The sequence below is a fragment of the Salmo salar genome, chromosome ssa04 (assembly GCF_905237065.1).
Source record: "Salmo salar chromosome ssa04, Ssal_v3.1, whole genome shotgun sequence".
NCBI classification, from domain to species: domain Eukaryota; kingdom Metazoa; phylum Chordata; class Actinopteri; order Salmoniformes; family Salmonidae; genus Salmo; species Salmo salar.
Genome location: NC_059445.1, coordinates 59,087,358 through 59,113,080, shown reverse-complemented (window position 1 = coordinate 59,113,080; position 25,723 = coordinate 59,087,358). Strand labels below are relative to the sequence as shown.

The window sequence follows — 25,723 nt, the reverse complement described above, 5'->3', positions numbered from 1 at the left end:
TGCACGAGACGACTCAATTTTTTTCTTTCACTGTTTGAATGAATACAACGTCTCCCGGTTGGAATATTTGCCATTTTACGAGAAATCGCATAAAAAAGTATTTTAAACAGCGTTTGACATGCTTCTAAGTACGGTAAAGAAATATTTTGTCATTTTTTGTCCCGAAACGCGCCGGCATGTCACCCTTCGGATAGTTACCTGAACGCATGAACAAAACGGAGTTATTGGAATATAACTATGGATTATTTCGAACCAAAACAACATTTGTTGTTTAAGTAGAAGTCCTGGGAGTGCATTCTGAAGAAGAACAGCAAAGGTAATCCAAATCTTCTTATAGTAAATCAGTTTGGTGAGTGTCAAACTTGGTGGGTGTCAAAATAGCTAGCCGTGATGGCCGGGCTATGTACTCTCACCGAAAAGCTATTTTAAAAATCGGACACCACGATTGCATAAAGGAGTTCTGTATCTATAATTCTTAAAATAATTGTTATGTATTCTGTGAACGTTTATCGTGAGTAATTTAGTAAATTCACCGGAAGTTTGCGGTGGGTATGCTAGTTCTGAGCATCACATGCTAATGTAAAAAGCTGTTTTTTGATATAAATATGAACTTGATTGAACAAAACATGCATGTATTGTATAACATAATGTCCTAGGAGTGTCATCTGATGAAGATCAAAGGTTAGTGCTGCATTTAGCTGTGGTTTTGGTTTTTGTGACATATGCTTGCTTTGAAAATGGCTGTGTGATTATTTTTGGGAGGGTACTCTGACAATCTAATATTTTGCTTTCGCTGTGAAGCCTTTTTGAAACCGGACAGTGTGGTTAGATTAACGAGACTCTTATCTTTAAAATGGTGTAAAATAGTCACATGTTTGAGAAATTGAAGTTATAGCATTTTTTAGGTGTTTGTATTTCGCGCCACGCTATACTATTGGATATTGGTGAGGCGTTCCTCCCTAACAGGTAACATTTTAGTCATTTAGCAGACACTTATCCAGAGCGACTTACAGTAGTGAATGCATACATTTCATTCATTTTTTTCTCTGTACTGGTCCCCCGTGGGAATCGAACCCACAACCCTGGCGTTGCAAACACCATGCTCTACCAACTGAGCCAACAATGAACACTTATTTTAACTTAATACATCAATAAAATCTATTTAGTCTCAAATAAAATAATGAAACATGTTCAAATTGGTTTAAATAATGCAAAAACAAAGTGTTGGAGAAGAAAGTAAAAGTGCAATATGTGCCATGTAAAAAAGCTAACGTTTAAGTTCCTTGCTCAGAACATATGAAAGCTGGTGGTTCCTTTTAATATGAGTCTTCAATATTCCCAGGTAAGAAGTTTTAGGTTGTAGTTATTATAGGACCATTTCTCTCTATACCATTTGTATTTCATATACCTTTGACTATTGGATGTTCTTATAGGCACTTTAGTATTGCCAGCCTAATCTCGGGAGTTGATAGGCTTGAAGTCATAAACAGCGCAATGCGAAGAGCTGCTGGCAAACGCAGTAGAGTGCTGTTTGAATTAATGCTTACGAGCCTGCTGCTGCCTACCGCCGCTCAGTCAGACTGCTCTATCAAATCAGACTTTATTATAATATAATAAACACAAATACGAGCCTTAGGTCATTAATATGGTCAAATCCGGAAACTATAATTTCGAAAACAAAACGTTTATTCTTTCAGTGAAACACGGAACCGTTCGGTATTTTACCTAACGGGTGGCATCCATAAGTCTAAATATTGCTGTTACATTGCACAATATTCAATGTTGTCATAATTACGTACAATTCTGGCAAATTAGTTCGCAACGAGCCAGGCGGCCCAAACAGTTGCATATACCCGGACTCTGCGTGCAATGAACGCAAGAGAAGTGACAATTTCCCTAGTTTAATATTGCCTGCTAACACGAATCTGTTAACTAAAGATGCAGGTTTAAGAAAGGCATTGATGTTTATGGTTAGGTACATTCGTGCAACGATTGTGCTTTTTTTCCACAAATGCGCTTTTGTAAAATCATCCCCCGTTTGGCGAAGTTGCCTGTCTTTGTTAGGAAGAAATGGTCTTCACACAGTTCGCAACGAGCCAGGTGGCCCAAACTGCTGCATATACCCCGACTCTGTTGCACAGAACGTAAGAGAAGTGACAATTTTCCTAATTATAAGACATTCATGTTAGCAGGCAATATTAACTAAATATGCAGGTTTAAAAATATATACTTGTATTGATTTTAAGAAAGGCGTTGATGTTTATGGTTTGGTACACAGTGGCGCAACGAGTGCTTTTTCGCGAATGCGCTTGTTAAATCACCCGTTTGGCGAAGTAGGTTGTGATTCAATGATAAATTAACAGCCACCGCATCGATTATATGAAACACAGGACAAGCTAGATAAACTATTAATATCTTCAACCATGTTAACTAGTGATTATGTTATGATTGTTTTTTTATAAGATAAGTTTAATGCTAGCTAGCACCTTACTTTGGCTACTTGCTGCACTCGCATAACAGGTAGTCAGCTGCCACGCAGTCTCATCATGAAGTGCAATGTAGTCGGCCATGATCGGTGTCCAAAAATGCAGATTGTTATGAAAACGGCCCCAATTAAAAAAATTATAAAAATATAAAAAATTCGGCCATTCCGATTAATCAGTCGACCTCTACCTGGAATGCATTTCAATTAAACAGGTGTGCCTGGTTAAAAGTTAATTTGTGGCATGTATATCCTTCTTAATTCATTTGAGACAATCAGTTGTGTTGTGACAAGGTAGGGGTGGTTACAGAAGATAGCCCTATTTGGTAAAAGACCAAGTCCATATCATGGCAAGAACAGCTCAAATAAGCAAAGAGAAACGACAGTCCATAATTACTTTAAAAGACATGAAGGTCAGTCAATCCGGAACATTAAGAACTTTGAACGTTTCTTCAAGTGCTGTCGCAAAATCCATCAAGCGCTATGATGAAACTGGCTCATGAGGACTGCCACAGGAATGGAAGACCCAGAGTTACCTCTGCTCAGAGGATAAGTTCATTAGAGTTACCAGCCTCAGAAATTGCAGCCCAAATAACTGCTTCACAGAGTTCAAGTAACAGACATCGCAACATCAACTGTTTAGAGGAGACTGCGTGAATCAGGCCTTCATGGTCGAAATGCTGCAAAGAAACCACTACTAAAAGGACACCAATAATAACAAGAGAATTGCTATGGCAAAGAAACGCGAGCAATTAGACTGGTAGAATTCGGTCCTTCGGTCTGATGAGTCCATATTTGAGAACTTTGGTTCCAACCGCCGTGTCTTTGTGAGATGCAGAGTAGGTGAACGGATTATCTACGCATGTGTGGTTCCCACCGAGAAGCATGGAGGTGGTGGTGTGATGGTGACACCGTCAGTGATTTATTTAGAATTCAAGGCACACTTAACCAGCATGGTTACCACAGTATTCTGCAGCGATACACCATCCCATCTGGTTTGAGCTTAGTGGGACTATCATTTGTTTTTCAACAGGACAATGACCCCAACACACCTCCCGGCTGTGTAAGGGCTATTTGACCAAGAAAGAGAGTGATGGAGTACTGCATCAGATGACCTGGTCTCCACAATCACCCGACCTCAACCCGACTGAAATGGTTTGGGATGAGTTGGACCGCAGAGTGAAGGAAAAGCAGCCAACAAGTGCTCAGCATGTGGAAACTCCTTCAAGACAGTTAGAAAATTATGCAAAGCTGTTATGCCAAGACTATGCAAAGCTGTTATCAAGGCAAAGAGTGGCTACTTTAAAGAATTTGTTGAACACTTTTTTGGTTACCACATGATTCCATGTGTCATTTCGTAGTTGCGATGTCTTCACTATTAATCTACAATGTTGAAAATAGTAATAAAATTTAATGTGGAAGGCACAGGCTCACTTTCCATTTCACCCTGACAAACCGGAAAATCCAGTTGTTGGGGACTCGGCAGCGGCTAGGTCTTACTTAGCTATTAACCTGTTGGGTCTAGGGGGCAGCATTTGCAAGTCTGGATAAAAAAAATGTACCCGATTTAATCTGGTTACTAATCCTACCCAGTAACTAGAATATGCATATACTTATTATATATGGATAGAAAACACTCTAAAGTTTCCAAAACTGTTTGAATGGTGTCTGTGAGTATAACAGAACTCATTTGGCAGGCAAAACCCTGAGACATTTTCTGACAGGAAGTGGATACCTGATGTGTTGTATTGACTTTAAACCTATCCCATTGAAAAACACAGGGGTTTAGGAATATTTTGGCACTTCCTATTGCTTCCACTAGATGTCACCAGCCTTTACAAAGTGTTTTGAGTCTTCTGGAGGGAGATCTGACCGAACAAGAGCCATGGAACGATGATGTCCCATTAGACACCTGGCGCGCGAGTTCATGTTGGGTACCCTCGTTCCAATACGTTATAAAAGAGTATGCATTCGTCCACCTTGAATATTATTCATGTTCTGGTTAAAAAAGGCCCTAATGATTTATGCTATACAACGTTTGACATGTTTGAACGAACGGAAATATATTTTTTCCCCTCGTTCATGACGAGAAGTCCGGCTGGCTTACATCATGTGCTAACGAGACGGAGATTTTTGGACATAAATGATGAGCTTTTTTGAACAAAACTACATTCGTTATGGACCTGTGATACCTGGAAGTGACATCTGATGAAGAGAATCAAAGGTAATGGATTATTTACATAGTATTTTCGATTTTAGATCTCCCCAACATGACGTCTAGTCTGTATCGCAACGCGTATTTTTCTGGGCGCAGTGCTCAGATTATTGCAAAGTGTGATTTCCCAGTAAGGTTATTTTTAAATCTGGCAAGTTGATTGCGTTCAAGAGATGTAAATCTATAATTCTTTAAATGACAATATAATATTTTACCAATGTTTTCTAATTTTAATTATTTAATTTGTTACGCTGACTTGACTGCCGGTTATTGGAGGGAACGATTTCCTCAACATCAATGCCATAGTAAAACGCTGTTTTTGGATATAAATATGAACTTGATAGAACTAAAAATGCATGCATTGTCTAACATAATGTCCTAGGAGTGTCATCTGATGGAGATTGTAAAAGGTTAGTGCATCATTTTAGCTGGTTTTATGGTTTTGGTGACCCTGTCTTTGACTTGACAAAACATTACACACAACTCTTGTAAATGTACTGTCCTAACATACTCTAAATTTATGCTTTTGCCGTAAAACCTTTTTGAAATCGTAAAACGTGGTTAGATTAAGGAGATGTTTATCTTTCAAATGGTGTAAAATAGTTGTATTTTTGAAAAATTTGAATTTTGACATTTATTTGGATTCAAATTTGCCGCTCTTGAAATGCACCTGCTGTTGATGGAGTGCACCACGGGTGGCACGCTAGCGTCCCACCTAGCCCCAAGAGGTTAACGCTCGCATTTGATTGGCTGGGAGTAGAAATTACATTTCCCGTCGGTATAGGCATTTCTTTATTTTCCATTTCCCTACCATGTCGGTAGAGCAGGGCGATATGAAGAAAATTCACATTGTGATAAAAGTATTTAGCTCGATAACAATAAATACAAAGACTAAAAAAAAAAAATTCAATGGACAGTTACATTAGCGGCAAGGCTCTAGACAATTTTTTTTGCAGTTCCAAGTAAGACAGAAGGTAGCCTATGATTAAAAAAGAAAGCAATTTCGAACCTAACCAGGGAATGCATGATTGACATTTTGATGTGCAATCTGTCAAAATAGGATCCTAAAATATACTGCTCAAAAAATAAAGGGAACACTTAAACAACACATCCTAGATCTGAATGAAAGAAATAATCTTATTAAATACTTTTTTCTTTACATAGTTGAATGTGCTGACAACAAAATCACACAAAAATAAATCAATGGAAATCCAATTTATCAACCCATGGAGGTCTGGATTTGGAGTCACACTCAAAATTAAAGTGGAAAACCACACTACAGGCTGATCCAACTTTGATGTAATGTCCTTAAAACAAGTCAAAATGAGGCTCAGTAGTGTGTGTGGCCTCCACGTGCCTGTATGACCTCCCTACAATGCCTGGGCATGCTCCTGATGAGGTGGCGGATGGTCTCCTGAGGGATCTCCTCCCAGACCTGGACTAAAGCAGTCGCCAACTCCTGGACAGTCTGTGGTGCAACGTGGCGTTGGTGGATGGAGCGAGACATGATTTCCCAGATGTGCTCAATTGGATTCAGGTCTGGGGAACGGGCGGGCCAGTCCATAGCATCAATGCCTTCCTCTTGCAGGAACTGCTGACACACTCCAGCCACATGAGGTCTAGCATTGTCTTGCATTAGGAGGAACCCAGGGCCAACCGCACCAGCATATGGTCTCACAAGGGGTCTGAGGATCTCATCTCGGTACCTAATGGCAGTCAGGCTACCTCTGGCGAGCACATGGAGGGCTGTGCGGCCCCCAAAGAAATGCCACCCCACACCATGACTGACCTACCGCCAAACCGGTCATGCTGGAGGATGTTGCAGGCAAAAGAACGTTCTCCACGGCTTTTCCAGACTCTGTCACGTCTGTCACGTGCTCAGTGTGAACCTGCTTTCATCTGTGAAGAGCACAGGGCGCCAGTGGCGAATTTGCCAATCTTGGTGTTCTCTGGCAAATGCCAAACGTTCTGCACAGTGTTGGGCTGTAAGCACAACACCCACCTGTGGACGTCGGGCCCTCATACCACCCTCATGGAGTCTGTTTCTGACCGTTTGAGCAGACATGCACATTTGTGGCCTGCTGGAGGTCATTTTGCAGGGCTCTGGCAGTGCTTCTCCTGCTCCTCCTTGCACAAAGGCGGAGGTAGCGGTCCTTCTGCTGAGTTGTTGCCCTCTTACGGCCTCCTCCACATCTCCTGATGTACTGGCCTGTCTCCTGGTAGCGCCTCCATGCTCTGAACACTAGGCTGACAGACACAGCAAACCTTTTCTTGCCACAGCTCGCATTGATGTGCCATCCTGGATGAGCTGCACTACCTGAGCCACTTGTGTGGGTTGTAGACTCCGTCTCATGCTACCACTAGAGTGAAAGCACTGCCAGCATTCAAAAGTGACCAAAACATCAGCCAGGAAGCATAGGAACTGAGAAGTGGTCTGTGGTCCCCACCTGCAGAACCACTCCTTTATTGGGGGCGCCTTGCTAATTGCCTATAATTTCCACCTGTTGTCTATTCCATTTGCACAACAGCATGTGAAATTTATTGTCAATCAGTGTTGCTTCCTAAGTGGACAGCTTGATTTCACAGAAGTGTGATTGACTTGGAGTTACATTGTGTTGTTTAAGTGTTCCCTTTATTTTTTTGAGCAGTGTATATATTTTTGGCTCTTCAGAGAAATTGCAGACATATTTGTAACTATTGGCTATATTATTCACCACCTGAGGAAGTGGGAACTCAAAACACTTAGCTAACTCTAAATATGATATTGTTGCTATATAAACCATGTAGGCTTATTGATTAATCAGTAAATCTAGGCTAATATCCTACCAAAACTTTTCAGCGCTAGGACAAGGCCACTTGATGTAGGCCTAGTGACTGCAAATAGTGCGCTTTGCTCCACGAGGGCATCAAAACCATACTACAGCCTACTCCGGTTGTAAAGTGGTGCAATTAACTAAATATTAAGAGGTGAGAAATAAACTATAGTTGCGTTAAACTGTCTCTCCCACAATTGCATTTTGAGCAATGTCAAATGCTTGAGCTTCTCATAATGCATCTCTCCCTCCTCCATGCGCAGTGGGGAGAGGGAGTGGCTCGCTCACAGCAGCAGACAGCAAAACAGGGACATGCAGATACATTCATAGCAGGAATCAGCAATGCATAGGCTATTCCTCAACTCAAAATTAGAAAGGTGTTCCTGATGTTTGGTATATTCTGTGTATATAAATATTTCCATCTTGACTCCACCCATTTTTATTGTCTTCCTAAGGAGAACTTCTCCAGGTTTACAAAAAGAGAAAAGCCTGGCCACACGAGGCTGTCCTACCTGGTGCAGTGGATGGCCCATAGGTCTCCATAAGCTTCTGCTGGGTCAGCTGTTTTTTATGCTTCTTGCCTTCATAGTGCTGCTTGGCCATGAGGGGGTTGTTGAACGAGGCATGGCAGATGGAACAGAAGTTGCCCTGGTCGTCCTCGGCCGGGCCTGACGATGCCACGTTGCTAGCCTCCTCTGACTGAGCCTCCTTCTTCTTCTTCTTCTTTTTCACTACTGGGGCCACAGCCTGAGGTAGTGCTACTGGGGAGGTAGGAGGCAGGATATGACACGTTCGTCAGACAGGAAGAGGGAGTTTAAGTTATATTTTTACACATTTGACAAATACAGGTATGCGACAGAGGAATAACACAGAATGAGGAGAAAAAGAAAATGCGTGCAGATGGGGTGGAAAATTTAAAACAGGCTTTTCTCATATATGGCCATAAGTGTAGATGGCCCATTACCTGCGGGCTGGTTGCCAAAGGTCTTCAGTCTCAGGTTCTTGGTGTGTACCTTGCCCTGGTAGTGGGACTCAGCCACCACCGGAGAGGAGAATGTCATGTTACATATATGACAGGCTTTGGAGCGGTCCGTCTCGCCATTACTGCTGGCCTGGAGATGGAGCAGGGGAAGAATACAGCAAAGTACAACAGAGGACACAAAAAGGTTAAGGGCGCTCTATCCATGAACGCAGTCTATTTATACTGGGCAGAGCAGGGCTGGATAAAACCTTTTCTAGCTGGTCCCATGTGACTCAGTTGGTAGAGCATGGCGCTGGCAACGACAGGGTTGTGGGTTTGATTCTCATGGGGAACCAGAAGGGAAATGAATGCACTCACTACTGTAAGTGGCTCTGGATAAGAGTGTCTGCTCAATGACAAAAAATACAACAAAAAAATCTAAATGTCTAGCTGAGAAATAAACTTACACTGTCTCCCGAAGGCGACTTGAACCTTTTGATGGTGGGCTCCTCTTCTTTGTGGATGCTCATGTAGCGTCTCACTTTGTTGGCATGCTTTTTGCTCTGAAAAGAATGACAGAATGAGAATGAAAACATCAGATGCTGCTCTGTATAGTGGTCAAGAAGATGACCATAAATAAATATCAAACTCAAGTGGGATCACCGACCTGATAATGTGCAAGTTTCTGGGAGTCAGAATTCAGGACAGCACTGCAGACTTTGCACAGGGCATCAGAAAACAGGTCACCATTCTCCTGTATCATTTTGTTTACTGAAAAATAATGTCAGCATTGATTTCAAAAAGAAGACATCAAAGATCTGTATATATATCCATCCATCCGTGGTATCACTATGATGCTCTTCAGCCTTTGATGAAGCGCTCACAGCTAAGTTAAAAGGCCCAGTGCAGTCAAAAAAGTGATTTCTCTGTTTTATACATTTCACACGGAGGTTGGAATAATAACTGAAAATGATAATGCACTTTAAGTGAAAGAGCTGTTTGAAAAGGCCACCTGACATTTCTGCCTGTTTTGGTAGGAGGGAGTTTTGGCCTTCCATGGTGACATCACCATGTAGTAAATTACCCAAACCGGCCACGCGCCAACTGATTTCGTCCCCCCCACACCAAACGCGACCACGACACGCAGGTTGAAAAATCAAAACAAACTCAACTAATTATATTAATTTGGGGACAGGTCAAAAAGCATTAAACATTTATGGCAATTTAACTTGACGGCTTCCAGTTGCTAGCTAATTTGTCCTGGGATACAAAAATGGAGTTGTTATTTGACCTGAAATGAACACGGTCCTCTACTCCGACAATTAATCCACACATAAAAACGGTCAACCTTATCGTTTCTAGTCCTCTCTCCTTCATGCTTTTTCCTTCTTTGGACTTTACATGGCGATTGGCATTTAACTTTTATAGTTACCACATGACCGACCAAACTCAGTTAATCTTTCATTCACCCATGTAGGTATAACCAATGAGGAGATGGCATGTGGGTATCTGCTTCTATAAACCAATGAGGAGATGGGAGAGGCAGGACTTGCACCGCGTTAAGCATCACAAATAGAACTGACTTATTTTAGCGCTTGGCAACGCAAATGCAAATTAATTGAATAACATGTGTTTAAATGTATTTTGCAACGCAAGCGGTGTGGTCAGCATGTAATAAGAAAGAGAAGTCCAAACTGCCTGACAAATTTCTCTTTGCTAAGAAGCGGGTTCTATTTAACCATTTTATTTGAAAGAAATCACAGTAAGGTACTAAATTGTTACGCAGATTTTTTTGATAGAGGTAACAGCTGCATTGGACCTTTAAATTAGAATACTGCTTTATGCGTGGTTGTTGTTATAACGTTAGCTAACTTAGTGGTACTAACGTTACTGCACTAGCAACTGATTTGGCCAATTTACTTAAGACACAGAAATAAAAACTAAAAGTACATAAATCAATGCAGTCCTTCGTAAGGCCAAGGCGGCTAGGTAACATTACTACTTTACTAATGCATTGCATCGACCTTGGAACTTGCTGATCATATGGCTAATAGCTAGCTAGAATAGTGCAGAGCTAGGTATTGCTAGCGTTGATTGTTTATGCTCTACTCACACGGGCAATGGTGGTAGCCCTTGGTTTTGGCTATAATAAATAATACATACTAGACCAAAGTGGATATCCATTATATTGAGCGAAGGAAAACATCAGCTTACCCTCCGCCGCCCCTGAAGGTAAATATGGAAAATCTCCATTAGGTTCCTCGAGCGCCATGTTTTCTGTCGTGTCAGCAGCAGCGGGCACATGCGTAATCGTGACGACACCAAAGAGCTAGCTTTCAAGACAACTGGAAATCGAAAAAAAATAGGTAAAATCATGACGTCAGTGATCTTCAGGACGGAAAGTCGGAGCTCTAGGTTTAGAAAGGTTAGAGTTCCCCGATTTAGAATTCCGAGTTGGATGACGGTTCAAAACTACTTTTTGAACCGTCCGTCCCCCCCCCGAGTTCCCAGTTGTCTTGAATGCACTGAAGTCGGAGATCGCCGAGTTCCCAGTTGCTTTGTATGGAGGACCAAATCTGGCATTAAAAAAATTATGAATACAAATGCACAAATAAATAATTGCAATAATAAATAATGAATAAATGCACACAAATGCATCAATACATAACTAAATGGATGAATACACACATAGATAAATCATTAATGAAAAAACTTTCATTTATTCATGTCTATTTTTTTCATTAATTTATTCTTGTATTTCTTCCTGCAATATGATGTGGGTGTGTCAAGCAAACGTATGTGGGTGTTATCTAACACCATTGGTTGATCAATGCCACAGCGCTTTGAGTGATTGCATGATAAAGAATAACATCAAGACGAAGCAGCTGCATTATAAATGGGATGCACTGTTGAGCGATACATCCTGAGGGGTTCGTGCTGATTGTACGGAGATTGTGACAGCCGGTTAAATGGCGTCCCTTGAGAGGGCAAGAACAAGATGTATGTCAGATGTGCAGTATTATCATAAGGAGACGTATACTTGGAATACGGAGGAGGAATGGAGGGAAAAAGAGAAGCAGAGGAGGTCTAAGAGAGGGAGGGAGGAAGACGGTGAGCTTGAGTCGGTTAAAAATGGCAGAAAAAAGGGAGATGGTTTGTTGAAGAAGAACGGTAGAAAGTGTAAGCAGAGTGAGCTGAAGACAGGAGGAGAAATGGAAATGAATGAGGGCGAAGTATCGGAGGTGGTAGGTGTGGTGAAGTTCTTGGAGCCCGAGGCTTGCACCGAGGGACAGGATAAAGATGAGTCTGACAGTAGGAGGGAAGTTTTTGGGAAAAGTGGACCCTTGCCTTTTGGCTGATCCATTTGTGGTTTTAGGGTGGGTGAAAACAGAGTTGGGTACTGTGGAATCCGTGAGGGTAACCAGAAGTGGTCTTGTGATAATTGTTTGTGTTTCTGCTGGTCAGAGGGAGAAGACGCTCGGCGTTAAACGAATGGTGGCAAGAAATGTGATTTGTTTCTCTCTCAAGAAAAGGGCCCCATTGAAAGGAGTGATTACTGGGGTAGCAGTAAATGTAAAAGTTGACCAACTGAAGGGGAAGATTCCTGGTATTTGTGATGCTCGTTGTTTGGTGCGACGCAGACAGGGTAACAGAAGAGTCATTGTCTGTTCTTCTGAGTTTTGATGTTGAGTCTTTGCCCGACAAAGTGATATTTGGTTATATAAAAGTTATCCTGTACGAGCTTTTGTACCAAATACATTACATTGTTACAGGTGTCAAGCTTATGGGCATGTGGCAGCAGTGTGTAGGAGGGAGGTTCCTAGGTGTGAGAAGTGCGCAGAAGGGCATGAGACAAAGGAATGTGTAGCATTGGGGAAAGTAGTGGTATTTGTTAATTGTAGGGGTATGGGCTGGGGATCATGCAAGAGAGGCAGATTGAGGTTTAGATCGCTTAACAAGAGTTCTGTCCGTGGTGCTGAATGCACAGTACTTTCCCCTCTGTGTTTAATAATGAAAATACCTACCCCAGAACATGGATGTGGTTTATTTCTGTGCATGTTAAAAAAGTAAAATAAGTAGCATATCTGGACATGATTTACTATAGATATATCTGTCAACACATTCATACACATGATGTATAATCTTGTAATATGATTCTGGCCCGGAATGGCAAAAATATATTCTGTGGCCCTCCATGGAAAATAATTGCCCAGGCCTGCTCTAGCTTAAAACGGGCATGCACAAAAAAGAGAGAGCTCAACATTATATTTAAACTACTCAATCAGTGTGAGGAGTGAAGTCTGATGGGCATTGACTAGAGCAGTGAAGTCAGGTATAGTTTCTGACGTCGTTATGCACAGGATTGCTGAGAGCTGAGAGTCAGTAAGAGATGATCTGTGCCTTGACTTGTTATATTTCATCACTGATAATGTCTGTTCACATACATAGGTTGACCCAAACAGTACAAACATCTGAGCATGACTCCTAATCTTTGGAAAGTTTTTGTTAATCGAGAAATGCATAGAACCTTGTCAGTGACATTGTTTTGAATAGTTCTCTAATCACTGCATCAGATTGAAGATCGATAAGTTGAAGTTGCAGGTCAGTGGGTGCGTTATCCACATTGAAGGTGAAAGGAGAGGAAACCAACAGCATGTCATTTTCCAACACTTTGAACTCTTCAAATTGATGAGAACTCACCGTTCGAAGCACACAGCAGCGATGTATACTTCTCATGCTGATCATATGATAGGGAACAGACTAGTAATGTCGGAAGGTGGGTGAGATTGTTGGCTTAATTTTCCAGAGAAGGCTTGACAAGGCTGTACACCTGATGTGCAAAAGGCCCTACCCTTGTAGTTTGGAATTCAGTTAATTCATGAGGGCCATGATGTCGATGGTGAAGGCAATATCAGCCAACCATTCTTTAACTTGTAGTTGAGGGAAATCCACATATTTTCCTTTCATTTGCAAAAACTCAGCAATCTCCGACTTCAGGTCCCACACCCTTTTAAGCACCTTCCCCAAACTCAGCCATCTCACGTTTGTGTGGTAGGGGAGATCTGCATGACCCGACTCTGTCTCTTCCAACAGTGAGACAAACTGCCTGTGGTTTAAAGATGTAGTGACTGTATCCACAACATGGCTCATTTTCAGAATACATTCACAGAGCACCTCCTGATGAATAAATGCAATGCAGGAAAATAATTTTCTGATCTGGGTTCAGCTCAGCTACTTGATCTTGTATCCTTTTCAAAAGGCCAATGTTTTTTCCTGTCAAGTTTAGGCACCCATCAGTGATCACACTAGATAACTTTTCAAAACTCAGTCCCAGCTTTGCCACACACTTATTAACCTCCTCCAATAAAATCTTTCCCTGTGGTAGTGCTCTTCATTGACTGCACTGAAGCTCCTCTGTCATTTCAAAGTCTGGGGTTATGCCTCGTAAGAATATCAATAACTGCGCCGTGTCATGTGGATCACTGCTCTCATCCAGGGCCAAGGAGAAATAGGTGCAATCCTTTACCATGTCTTTCAACTGTTGTTCCATATTCTCTGCAATGTCCTCAACACGGTGTGTCACTGTTCGTCTTGACAGGGAAACATTTTCTAACAGCTCTTTCTTGTCAGGGCAAAGTATTGCTGCAGAGTCAATTAAACATTCTTTAATGAATTCGCCCTCAGCGAATGGATTGCTATGTTCAGCAATTTTGTGGAGAGTACATAGCTAGCTCTCGCAATTCTGCTTTTGCAACTGAGAAAATAACTGTTTCGATGCACTTGCCCTCTGCTCTGACGACAAATTCCTATATTTCTCTGCATGCTTCGGCTGGAAGTGTCGGGACAAGTTGTAGTTTTTCAAGACAGCGGTGCTCTCTTTGCACACTAAGCACACAGCTTTCCCTGATACCTCAATAAATAAATGTTTCGATGTCCACTCTTGCTGGAACATCCTACATTCATTGTTTGCTTTCCTTTTCCTTGAAAAACAAATCTTCTGCAAAAATCAAATGAAATGTTATGTCACATACACATGGTTAGCAGATGTTAATGCGAGTGTAAAGAAATGCTTGTGCTTCTAGTTCCGACAGTGCAGTAATATCTAACAAGTAATCAAACAATTTCCCAGCTCAGTTGGTAGAGCATGGTGGTTGCAACACCAGGGTTGTGGGTTCGATTCCCACGGGGGGCCAGCACAGAAAAAGAATAAGAAATGTATGAAATTGTATGAAATGTATGCATTCACTACTGTAAGTCGCTCTGGATAAGAGCGTCTGCTAAATGACGTAAATGTAAATGTACCTAATACACACAAATCTAAAGGGGTGAATGAGAATATGTACATATAAATATATGGATGAGCGATGGCCGAGCGGCATATGCAAGGTGCAATAGAAGGTATAAAATACAGTATATACATATGAGTAATATAAGATATGTAAACATTATTAAAGTGGCATTGTTTAAAGTGACTAGTGATCCATTTATTAAAAAGTGGCCAGTGATTGGGTCTCAATGTAGGCAGCAGCCTCTCTGAGTTAGTGATGGCTGTTTAGCAGTCTGATGGCCTTGAGATAGACGCTGTTCTTCAGTCTCTCGGTCCCAGCTTTGATAAACCTGTACTGACCTTGCCTTCTGGATGGTAGCGGTGTGAACAGGCAGTGGCTCAGGTGGACGTTGTCCTTGATGATCTTTTTGGCCTTCCTATGACATTGGGTGCTGTAGATGTCATTGAGGGCAGGTAGTTTTCCCCCAGTGATACGTTGTGCAGACCGTGCCGCCCTCTGGAGAGCCTTGCGGTTGAGGGCGGTGCAGTTGCCGTACCAGGCTGTGATACAGCCCGACAGGATGATCTCGATTGTGCATCTGTAAAAGTTTGTCAGGGTTTTGGGTGACAAGCCAAATTTCTTCAGCCTCCTGAGGTTGAAGAGGCGCTGTTGCACCTTCTTCACCACGCTGTCTGTGTGGGTGGACCATTTCAGTTTGTCTGTGATGTGTACGCCGAGGAACGTACGTTTCCACCTTCTCCACTACTGTCCCATCGATGTGGATAGGGGGATGCTCCCTCTGCTGTTTCCTGAAGTCCACGATTGTCTCCTTTGTTTTGTTGACGTTGAGTGAGAGGTTGTTTTCCTGACACCACACTCCGAGTGCCCTCACCTCCTCCCTGTAGGATGTCTCGTTGTTGTTGGTAATCAAGCCCACTACTGTTGTCTGCAAACTTGATGGTTAAGTTGGAGGCGTGCATGGCCACACAGTCGTGGGTGAACAGGCAGTACAGGAGGGGGCTGAGCATGCACCCTTGTGGGGCCCCAGTGTTGAGGGTCAGCGAAGTGGAGATGTTGTTTCCTACCTTCAACACCTGGGGGAGGCCCGTCAAATTCCAGGACCCAATTGCACAGTGCGGGGTTGAGACCCAGGGCCTCCAGCTAGATGATGAGCTTGGAGGGTACTATGGTGTTGAATGCTGAGCTGTAGTCAATTAATTCTTACATAGGTATTCCTCTTGTCCAGATGGGATAAGGCAGTGTGAAGTGTGATGGCGATTGCATCGTCTGTGGACCTGTTGGGGCGGTATGCAAACTGAAGTGGGTCTAGTGTAGCCAGTAAGGTGGAGGTGATATGATCCTTGACTAGTCTCTCAAAGCACTTCATGATGACAGAAGTGAGTGCTACAGAGCGGTAGTAATTTAGTTCAGTTATCTTTGCCTTCTTTGGTACAGGAACAATGGTGGCCATCTTGAAGCATGTGGGGACAGCAGACTGGGATAAGGAGCGATTGAATATGTCCATAAACACACCAGCCAGCTGGTCTGCGCATGCTCTGAGGACGCAGCTAGGGATGCTGTCTGGGCCAGCAGCCTTGCGAGGGTTAACACGTTTAAATGTTTTACTCACGTCGGCCACGGAGAAGGGGGGGGCACAATCCTTGTTAGCGGGCCGGCACTGTATTATCCTCAAAATGGGCAAAGGTGTTTAGTTTGTCTGGAAGCGTGACGTCGGTGTCCGTGACGTGGCTGCTTTTCTTTTTGTAGTCCGTGATTTCCTATAGACCCTGCCACATACAGTTGAAGTCGGAAGTTTACATACACTTGGGTTGGAGTCATTAAAACTCGTTTTTCAACCACTCCACAAATCTCTTGTTAAACTATAGTTTTGGCAAGTCGGTTAGGCTACTTTGTGCATGACATGTAATTTTTCCAACAATTGTTTACAGACAGATTATTTCACTTATGTATCACAATTCCAGTGGGTCAGAAGTTGACTGTGCCTTTAAACAGTATGGAAAATTCCAGAAAATGATGTCATGACTTTAGAAGCTTCTGGTAGGCTAATTGACATCATTTGAGTCAATTGGAGGTGTACCTGTGGATGTATTTCAAGGCATACCTTCAAACTCAGTGCCTCTTTGCTTGACATCATGGGAAAATCAAAAGAAATCAGCCAAGACCTCAGAAAGAAAATTGTAGACCTCCACAAGTCTGGTTCATCCTTGGGAGCAATTTCCAAATGCCTGAAGGTACCATGTTCATCTGTACAAACAATAGTACGCAAATATAAACACCATTGGACCACGCAGCCTTCATACCGCTCAGGAAGGAGACGCATTCTGTCTCCTAGAGATGAATGTACTTTGGTGCGAAAAGTGCAAATCAATCCCAGAACAACAGCAAAGGACCTTGTGAAGATGCTGGAGGAAACAGGTACAAAAGTATCTATATCCACAGCCAAACGAGTCCTATATCAACATAAGCTGAAAGGCCGCTCAGCATGGAAGAAGCCACTGCTCCAAAACCGCCATAAAAAAGCCAGACTACGGTTTGCAACTGCACATGGGGACAAAGATCGTACTTTTTGGAGAAATGTCCTCTGGTCTGATGAAACAAAAATAGAACTGTTTGGCTATAATGACCATCGTTATGTTTGGAGGTAAATGGGGGAGGCTTGCAAGTCAAAGAACACCATCCCAACCGTGAAGCACAGGGGTGGCAGCATCATGTTGTGGGGGTGCTTTGCTGCAGGAGGGACTGGTGCACTTCACAAAATAGATGGCATCATGAGGGAGGAAAATTATGTGGCTATATTGAAGCAACATCTCAAGACATCAGTCAGGAAGTTAAAGCTTGGTCGCAAATGGGTCTTCCAAATGGACAATGACCCCAAGCATACTTCCAAAGTTCTGGCAAGATGGCTTAAGGTATTGTCAAGGTATTGGAGTGGCCATCACAAAGCCCTGACCTCAATCCTATAGAAAATTTGTGGGCAGAACTGAAAAAGTGTGTGCGAGCAAGGAGGCCTACAAACCTGACTCAGTTACACCAGCTCTGTCAGGAGGAATGGGCCAAAATTCACCCAACTTATTGTGGGAAGCTTGTGGAAGGCTACCTGAAACGTTTGACCAAAGTTAAACAATTTAAAGACAATGCTACCAAATACACTCAATTAGTATGTAAACTTCTGACCCACTGGGAATGTGATGAAAGAAATAAAAGCTGAAATAAATCATTCTCTCTACTATTATTCTGACATTTCACATTCTTAAAATAAAGTGGTGATCCTAACTGACCTAAGACAGGGAATTTTTACTAGGATTAAATGTCTTGAATTGTGAAAAACTGAGTTTAAATGTATTTGGCTATAAGGTGTATGTAAACTTCCGACTTCAACTGTATATCCCAGACAAGATTGAATGGGACAAGTAGACAAAGTGAATAGAAGTCCATGATTACATCCCTAACAGTTTGTATGAATGACTGGCTACAAACAATACATGTTGCCAGAATGGCTGAGAGAGAGTTGCTGTACTCTCTGGTAAGGCCCTTGCGTCCAGTACCACTGAAGGCCGCAGTATTCAGTAAGGCAGTGTAACCATCCAGGTACACGTCACCGCATGCAGTGGCCTGATGACAAATGCATTATGCACCTTTAAATCACCAAAGCCATGTTAACGTTTACTCTACATGTTTAACAAGGCAACCCTTTTGTTAGTGTCATTGATATGGAAATTCACACTCAATATTCAGTTCATAAGCATTGACAAATCGGGGTAGGCAATCCTGGCACTTCATGTTTTTAATTTAACCAACCTGGAAGACGAGGTGTATTGAATTTACGCAATTACTGAACTGATCAATTATCTCAGTTGGTCAGGGCTGCATTCAGTACATAAAAACATGATAGCAGTACTGTACAGAATGACCAGTTGAAAAACGGGGAAGGGTTGGGTTGTGGGTTCAAAATGCACCACAGCCCTTTAAATACGTCACTCCTTGCATCAAGCCACACCCACTGAACAAACATATCTCAGTCTGTTTAAGAACGTTTTGGGAAAGTGTTGTTCAGTACAAACCGTTGTGCAATGTAGAAAACGTTCAAGCGAACTGAACGCACCCCTGGTTTAGGGCTTAGTTGGAACAAAATCCTGCAGTACCTGCGGCACTCCAGGATCAGGGTTGCCTACTGTTAAGTGACTACTGTGCAAAGTATTGGGCAACAGCTTTCTTCCAGGGCCCATATTCACAAAGCATCTCAGAATAGGGAGTGATCTACGATAACCTCCCCCTTGTCAATGTAATTGTGAAAGTAAAATGGATCCTAAAATCAGTACACCTACTCTGAAGTTATTTGTGAATCGCTAGCCTGTCAGAAATGCCACTCTACCTGAAATGCAACAAAGATATAAGAATTAGCTTAGTCAGTCAATAACTTGGTTAACTATACTGAACAAAAATAAACTTAACATACAACAGTTGGTAGCTCAGTTGGTAGAGCATGGTGTTTGCAACACCAGGGTTGTGGGTTCGATTCCCACGGGGGGCCAGCACAGAAAAAAAAATGTATGAAATGTATGCATTCACTACTGTAAGTCGCTCTGGATAAGAGCGTCTGCTAAATGACTAAAATGTAAATGTAACAATTTCAAAGATTTTACTGACTTACAGTTCATGAGGAAATAAGTCAATTGAAATACATGTATATCTATGGATTTTACATGACTGGAATACAGATGCATCTGTTGTTCACAAATACACAAAAACACATGGGCCTCAGGATCTCATCACTGTATATTTGTGCATTCAAATTGACATAGATTAAATGCAGTTGTGTTTGTTGTCTGTAGCTTATGCCTGCCCATACCATAACCCCACAATGGGGCACTCTGTTCACAACGTTGACAGCAGCAAACCGCTCACATGGTCTGTGGTTGTGAAGCCGGTTGAACGTACTGCCAAATTCTCTGAAACGACGTTGGAGGAGACTTATGGTAGAGAAATTAACATTCAATTATCTAGCAACAGCTCTGGTGGACATTCCTGCAGTCAGCATGCCAATTGCACACTCCCTCAATATTTGAGACATCTGTGGCATTGTGTTGTGTGACACAACTGCACATTTTAGAGTGGCCTTTTATTGTTCCCAGCACAAGGTGCATCTGCGTAATGATCATGTTGTTTAATCAGCTTTTTGATATCCACACATGTCAGGTGGATGGATTATCTTGGCAAAGGAGAAAAGCTCACTAACAGGATGTAAACAAATTTGTGCACAACATTTCAGAGAAAAGCTTTTTGTGCTTATGGAACATTTCTGGGATCTTTTATTTCAGCTCTTGAAACATAACCAAACACTTTACATGTTGTGTTTATATTTTTGTTCAGTGTAGGTAATGAAACACTCATGTAAAATGTGCACAAGCCTAATCTTCCAAATTATATGGTAACAGTCTAGTTGCAGTGAAATTAGGAGGGGCATTTTTCTTGCCACCTTTCAATCACCAATAAACAGGCAGGAGAACAAAGTAGTTTGTCAAAAATGGTTGAATAGTCAGTAACTAGTTAGTCTTTAAACTATAGCTACAAATTACATAGCTAGTTCTTTTGTACAGTAGCTAAACTGAACTCTGACGGTGGAGTAAACTAAATGTTAGCTAGCTTTACCCCAGCAGCTTTCTGGCTAGTAATGGCATTTTTATCAGCTTTATCAATCAGATGAATAGCTAGCAAATATATTCTTACACCTGTCCCCCTTGTAGCAGCTTGCTGACCCAAGTTTTTGATGCATGCCTCCACGCGGAAAAGCATGTAATCTGGAGTTGTGTTTTCAGCAGCGTTTAACCAAAACAGTAAAAAGTCCCGCATTTAAACTGATGCAAACGGATACAAATAGTGGAATCATGGCAAATTTGGACTAGATAATGCTTAACAAGTTAGTAGTGTTATATTAATTCAACAAAAGACAACAATTAGTTAATTTGACAAAAAGGACAAGTCAGTTAAATCGCACCGTGGAAGTATTAGACTTCATAATTGCATTGGGGGTATACTTATATTTCACTGTACAGCCTTACTTATGGATCTTGGGTCCATGATATGGGGTAACAGCCTACTCAGTGACACCCACAGAACCCACCTGTGAAGAATTTACACAAATATTAGCATTTTAGCTCTTATTGCAGAATTTTGACTGGGAAATCACCTCCCCAGTCAGTCGATTGTGAAATGAGCCACATTATCCCACCAGTCAACCTACTACTTGTATTGAACTTTCATATTGCAATGTACAGACTTAGCTAGGGATCTTGAGTCCATGAAATGGGGTATCAGCCAATTGTGTAGTGCAATTTTCTTTAGGTGAGGGAGTGGACATGATCTAATATCAAAGTTTGTACTGACAGGTATAGCCTATTGAATATCATTGTACATTAGGCCTACACATAAAATGCATCCTCCAATTGCAATGTCTTCTACCTATGCCCACACAGTCAAATGTTTTTCTATTTTTTGAATTACTGTTCGGCAGGGAAATTAAGGCAGATGGCATTAAACTATCAGCTTTTCTTGTAGGCCTATTTTGTTGAAATCCAAGCTTAACCTGCCTGGTTGCACACACTGTTACATTTTGGCAGCATGAGGAAATAAATGTGACTATTCAGCTTCAGATAAGAAATGACAGATGTTTTTGGTGTAATATAGGCCTACTATGCTACAGTAGCCTTAATACATCCTCCAATTGCATCATATTTGGTTCTGTTATGTTAAATACACAATCATTGTGATCTTACGAGACATTGATTCAGCTTTGATCTATCTTTACTAAATGAGCACCATTGTGAGAAGTGAATCTTATATTTGTAATAAGTGATGAGTAGGACTATTAGGTGTAGGCAACAGAGCTTGATGAGGGTTATATTAAGCGATTTGAGCGCCCTTCGAATCATGGCGGTGAAAGGACAGCACCGTAACCAAGAGGTGTCACATCGTTTTGGGTTCCACTGCGCAAGAGGGGTCCCGTGGAGTTTTATGAACATCAAGGCAGACACGCTGGGAATTTGGATCCTAGATCTCGTTGGTGTGATGATGATGTTCTTATGGTTGATCAGTTTGTCTGCATAGGCAATAGATGTGGTACGTTTCTGTAAGCTAAGCAATCAGACACTAGGTCGAGTTCAAGTGTGTTGTAGGCCTACAGGAGCCCCAATTCCATTACAAACTGTTGAGGACAGCCGTTTCAACAATTTTCGATCTGTTGCTGTTCTAGTTACTTCGGATTTGGCACACTCAAAGTGGTCAAGCCACAGAAAGAGAGAAAACAGGGAAGAAACCATCATTTACCAGCCATAAGTTTGGACATACCTACTTATTCAAGGGTTTCTTAATTTTTTACATTGTAGAATGATAGTGAATACATCAAAACTATGAAATAACACATATGGGATCATGTAGTAACAAAAAAAGTGTTAAACAAATCAAAACATATTTATTTAGGAGTTTCTTTAAAGTAGCCACCCTTTGCCTTGATGACAGCTTTGCACTCTTGTCATTCTCTCAACCAGCTTCACCTGGAATGATTTTCCAACAGTCTTGAAGGAGTTCCCACATATGCTGAGCACTTGTTGGCTGCTTTTCCTTCACTCTGCGGTCCAACTCATCCCAAACCATCTCAATTGGGTTGAGGTCGGGTGATTGTGGAGGCCAGGTCATCTGATGCAGCACTCCATCACTCTCCATCTTGTTCAAATAGCCCTTACACAGCCTGGAGGTATGTTGGGTCATTGTCCTGTTGAAAAACAAATGATAGTCCCACTAAGCTCAAACCAGATGGGATGGCTTATCGCTGCAGAATGCTATGGTAGCCATGCTGGTTAAGTGTGCCTTGAATTCTAAATAAATCACTGACAGTGTCACCAGCAAAGTATCCCCACACCTCCATACTTCAGGGTGGGAACCACACATGCGGAGATCTCTCCGTTCACCTACTCTGTCCACCTTCTCTTCATCTATAAGTCTCTTCTTCTTATTGGTGTCCTTTAGTAGTGGTTTCTTTGCAGCAATTCGACCATGAAGGCCTGATTCTGATTTACCTCCCTAATCTTACTACATTTGCACACACTGTATATAGATTTTTTCTATTGTTTTATTGACTGTACATTTGTTTATCCCATGTGTAACTCTGTGTGGTTTGTGTTGCACTGCTTTGCTTTATCTTGGCCAGGTCGCAGTTGTAAACGAGAACTTGTTCTCAACTAGCCTACCTGGTTAAATAATAAAATAAGAAATTCAAAGTCTTCTCTGAACAGTTGATGTTGAGATGTCTCTGTTACTTGAACCCTGTGAAGAATTTATTTTGGCTGCAATTTCTGAGGCCGGTAACTCTAATGAATTTATCCTCTGCAGCAGAGGTAACTCTGGGTCTCCCTTTCCTGTGCCGGTCCTCATGAGAGCCAGTTTCATCATAGTGCTTGATGGTTTTTGCGACTGCACTTGAAGAAACTTTCAAAGTTCTTGAAAAGTTCCGGATTGACTGACCTTCATGTCATAAAGTAATGATGGACTGTTGTTTCTCTTTGCTTATTTGAGCTGTTCTTGCCATAATATGGACTTGGTCTTTAACCAAATAGGGCTCTATTCTGTACGTCAACCCTACCTTGTCACAACACAACTGATTGGCTCAAACGCATTAACTTGTTATGGATAGGGGGCAGTATTTTCATGGCCGGATAAAAAACGTACCCGATTTAATCTGGTTATTACTCCTGCCCAGAAACTAGAATATGCATATAATTAGTAGCTTTTGGTAGAAAACACTCTAAACTTTCTAAAACTGTTTGAATGGTGTCTGTGAGTATAACAGAACTCAAACGGCAGGCCAAACCCTGAGAAGATTCTGTACAGGAAGTACACTGTCTGACCATTTCTTGGCCTTCTTTGTCATCTCTATCCAAAACAGGGGATCTCTGCTGTAACGTGACACTTTATAAGGCTCCCATAGGCTCTCAGAAGGCGCCAGAACGGTCGGAATATTATCGCTATTTTACGAGAAAAAAAGCATAAAAATTGATTTTAAACAGCGTTTGACATGCTTCGAAGTACGGTAATGGAATATTTTTACATTTTTTGTCACGATACGCACATCACCCTTCGGATAGTGTCTTGAACGCACAACAAAACGCCGCTATTTGGATATAACTATGGATTATTTGGAACCAAAACAACATTGGGTGATGAAGTAGAAGTCCTGGGAGTGCATTCTGACGAAGAACAGCAAAGGTAATCCAATTTTTCTTATAGTAAATCTGAGTTTGGTGAGTGCCAAACTTGGTGGGTGTCAAAATAGCTAGCCATGATGGCCGGGCTATCTACTCAGAATATTGCAAAATGTGCTTTCACCGAAAAGCTATTTTAAAATTGGACACCGCGATTGCATAAAGGAGTTCTGTATCTATAATTCTTAAAATAATTGTTTTTTGTGAACGTTTATCGTGAGTAATTTAGTAAATTCACCGGAAGTGTTCGGTGGGAATGCTAGTTCTGAACGTCACATGCTAATGTAAAAAGCTGGTTTTTGATATAAATATGAACTTGATTGAACAAAACATGCATGTATTGTATAACATAATGTCCTAGGAGTGTCATCTGATGAAGATCGTCAAAGGTTAGTGCTGCATTTAGCTGTGGTTTTGGTTTTTGTGACATTTTATGCTAGCTTGAAAAATGGGTGTCTGATTATTTCTGGCTGGGTACTCTGCTGACATAATCTAATGTTTTGCTTTCGCTGTAAAGCCTTTTTGAAATCGGACAATGTGGTTAGATAAAGGAGAGTCTTGTCTTTAAAATGGTGTAAAATAGTCATATGTTTGAAAAATTTAAGTTTTCGGATTTTCGAGGAGTTTGTATTTCGCGCCACGCCCATCATTGGATATTGGAGCAGGTGTTCCGCTAGCGGAACGTCTAGATGGAAGAGGTTAAAGAAAGAAATTCCACAAATTAACTTTTAACAAGACACACCTGTTAATTGAAATGCATTCCAGGTGACTACTTCATGAAGCTGGTTGAGAGAATGCTAAGAGTGTGCAAAGCTGTCATCAAGGCAAATGGTGGCTACTTTGAAGAATCTCCTATAAAATACATTTTGATTTGTTTAATACTTTTTTTGTTACTACATGATTCCATAGTTTTGATGTCTTCACTATTATTCTACAATGTAGAAAATAGTAAAAATAAAGCAAAACTCTGGAATAAGCAGGTGTGTCCAAACTTTTGACTGTTACTGTACCTATAGGCTGCTATAGCCTACATATTCATGCCATCATTTTCCTTGAATTTTTGTGGTAATTAAATAGAATCTTTCAGAATGAATTTTACAGAAATATTTTTACCAGCTCAGTGTATTCTGAAATTGAAAAAAGTGAGGGAGCACTACGGCAGCACAACATCCCTGGTATCAGCCTACTCAGTGACCCCCACAGAGCACAACTGAAGAGTGTACACACATATTAGCATCATAGCTCTAATTGCAGGACTTTGAATATGGCAATCACTTCACTATTCAGCCTATTGACTGGTGAGCTAATGTGGCTTATTTCACAGTGGTGTCAAAGTCCTGCAATAAGAGCTACGACCTTAATATTTGTGTAAACTCTTCACGCTGTGTTCTGTGGGTTTCACTGAGTTGGCTGATACCTATGGATCTTGGGTCCATGAAATAGGCTAAGGCTGTACATGGCAATATAAAATGTCCAATACGCACAATAGACTGACTGGTGAGGTGATTTTCCACAGTCAAAGTCCTGCAATATGAGCTACACCGCTCATATTTGTGTAAACTCCTCACAGTTGCGTTCTGCTGGTGTCACTGAGTAGGCTGATACCCCATTTCATGGACCCAAGATCCATAGGGAAACATTGCAATTAGAGGTCGACCGATTAATCGGAGTGGCCGATTAATTAGGGCCGATTTCAAGTTTTCATAAC

At 41.6% G+C, this 25,723-nt stretch overlaps 1 protein-coding gene across 5 annotated transcripts in view; it reads right to left on the bottom strand.

Moving 5' to 3' along the window:
• The window catches only part of LOC106603481 (zinc finger protein 346), a 31,826-nt gene that overhangs the window by 4,116 nt on the left and 1,987 nt on the right, over positions 1-25,723 (bottom strand). Inside the window, exons 2-6 of one of the 5 annotated variants that reach the window (XM_014197232.2) lie at positions 10,686-10,816; positions 9,139-9,242; positions 8,939-9,034; positions 8,475-8,622; positions 8,023-8,268 (exon numbers count right to left, since the gene is read on the bottom strand). In XM_014197232.2, the coding sequence (XP_014052707.1) occupies positions 8,023-8,268; positions 8,475-8,622; positions 8,939-9,034; positions 9,139-9,242; positions 10,686-10,743 (652 nt within the window). In that variant the 5' untranslated portion in view covers positions 10,744-10,816. Of the gene's footprint in view, positions 1-8,022; positions 8,272-8,474; positions 8,623-8,938; positions 9,035-9,138; positions 9,243-9,762; positions 9,782-9,819; positions 9,845-10,685; positions 10,817-25,723 lie in introns of those variants that run through there. The other 4 variants (XM_014197231.2, XM_014197234.2, XM_014197235.2 and 1 more) reach the window with 4 other exon arrangements.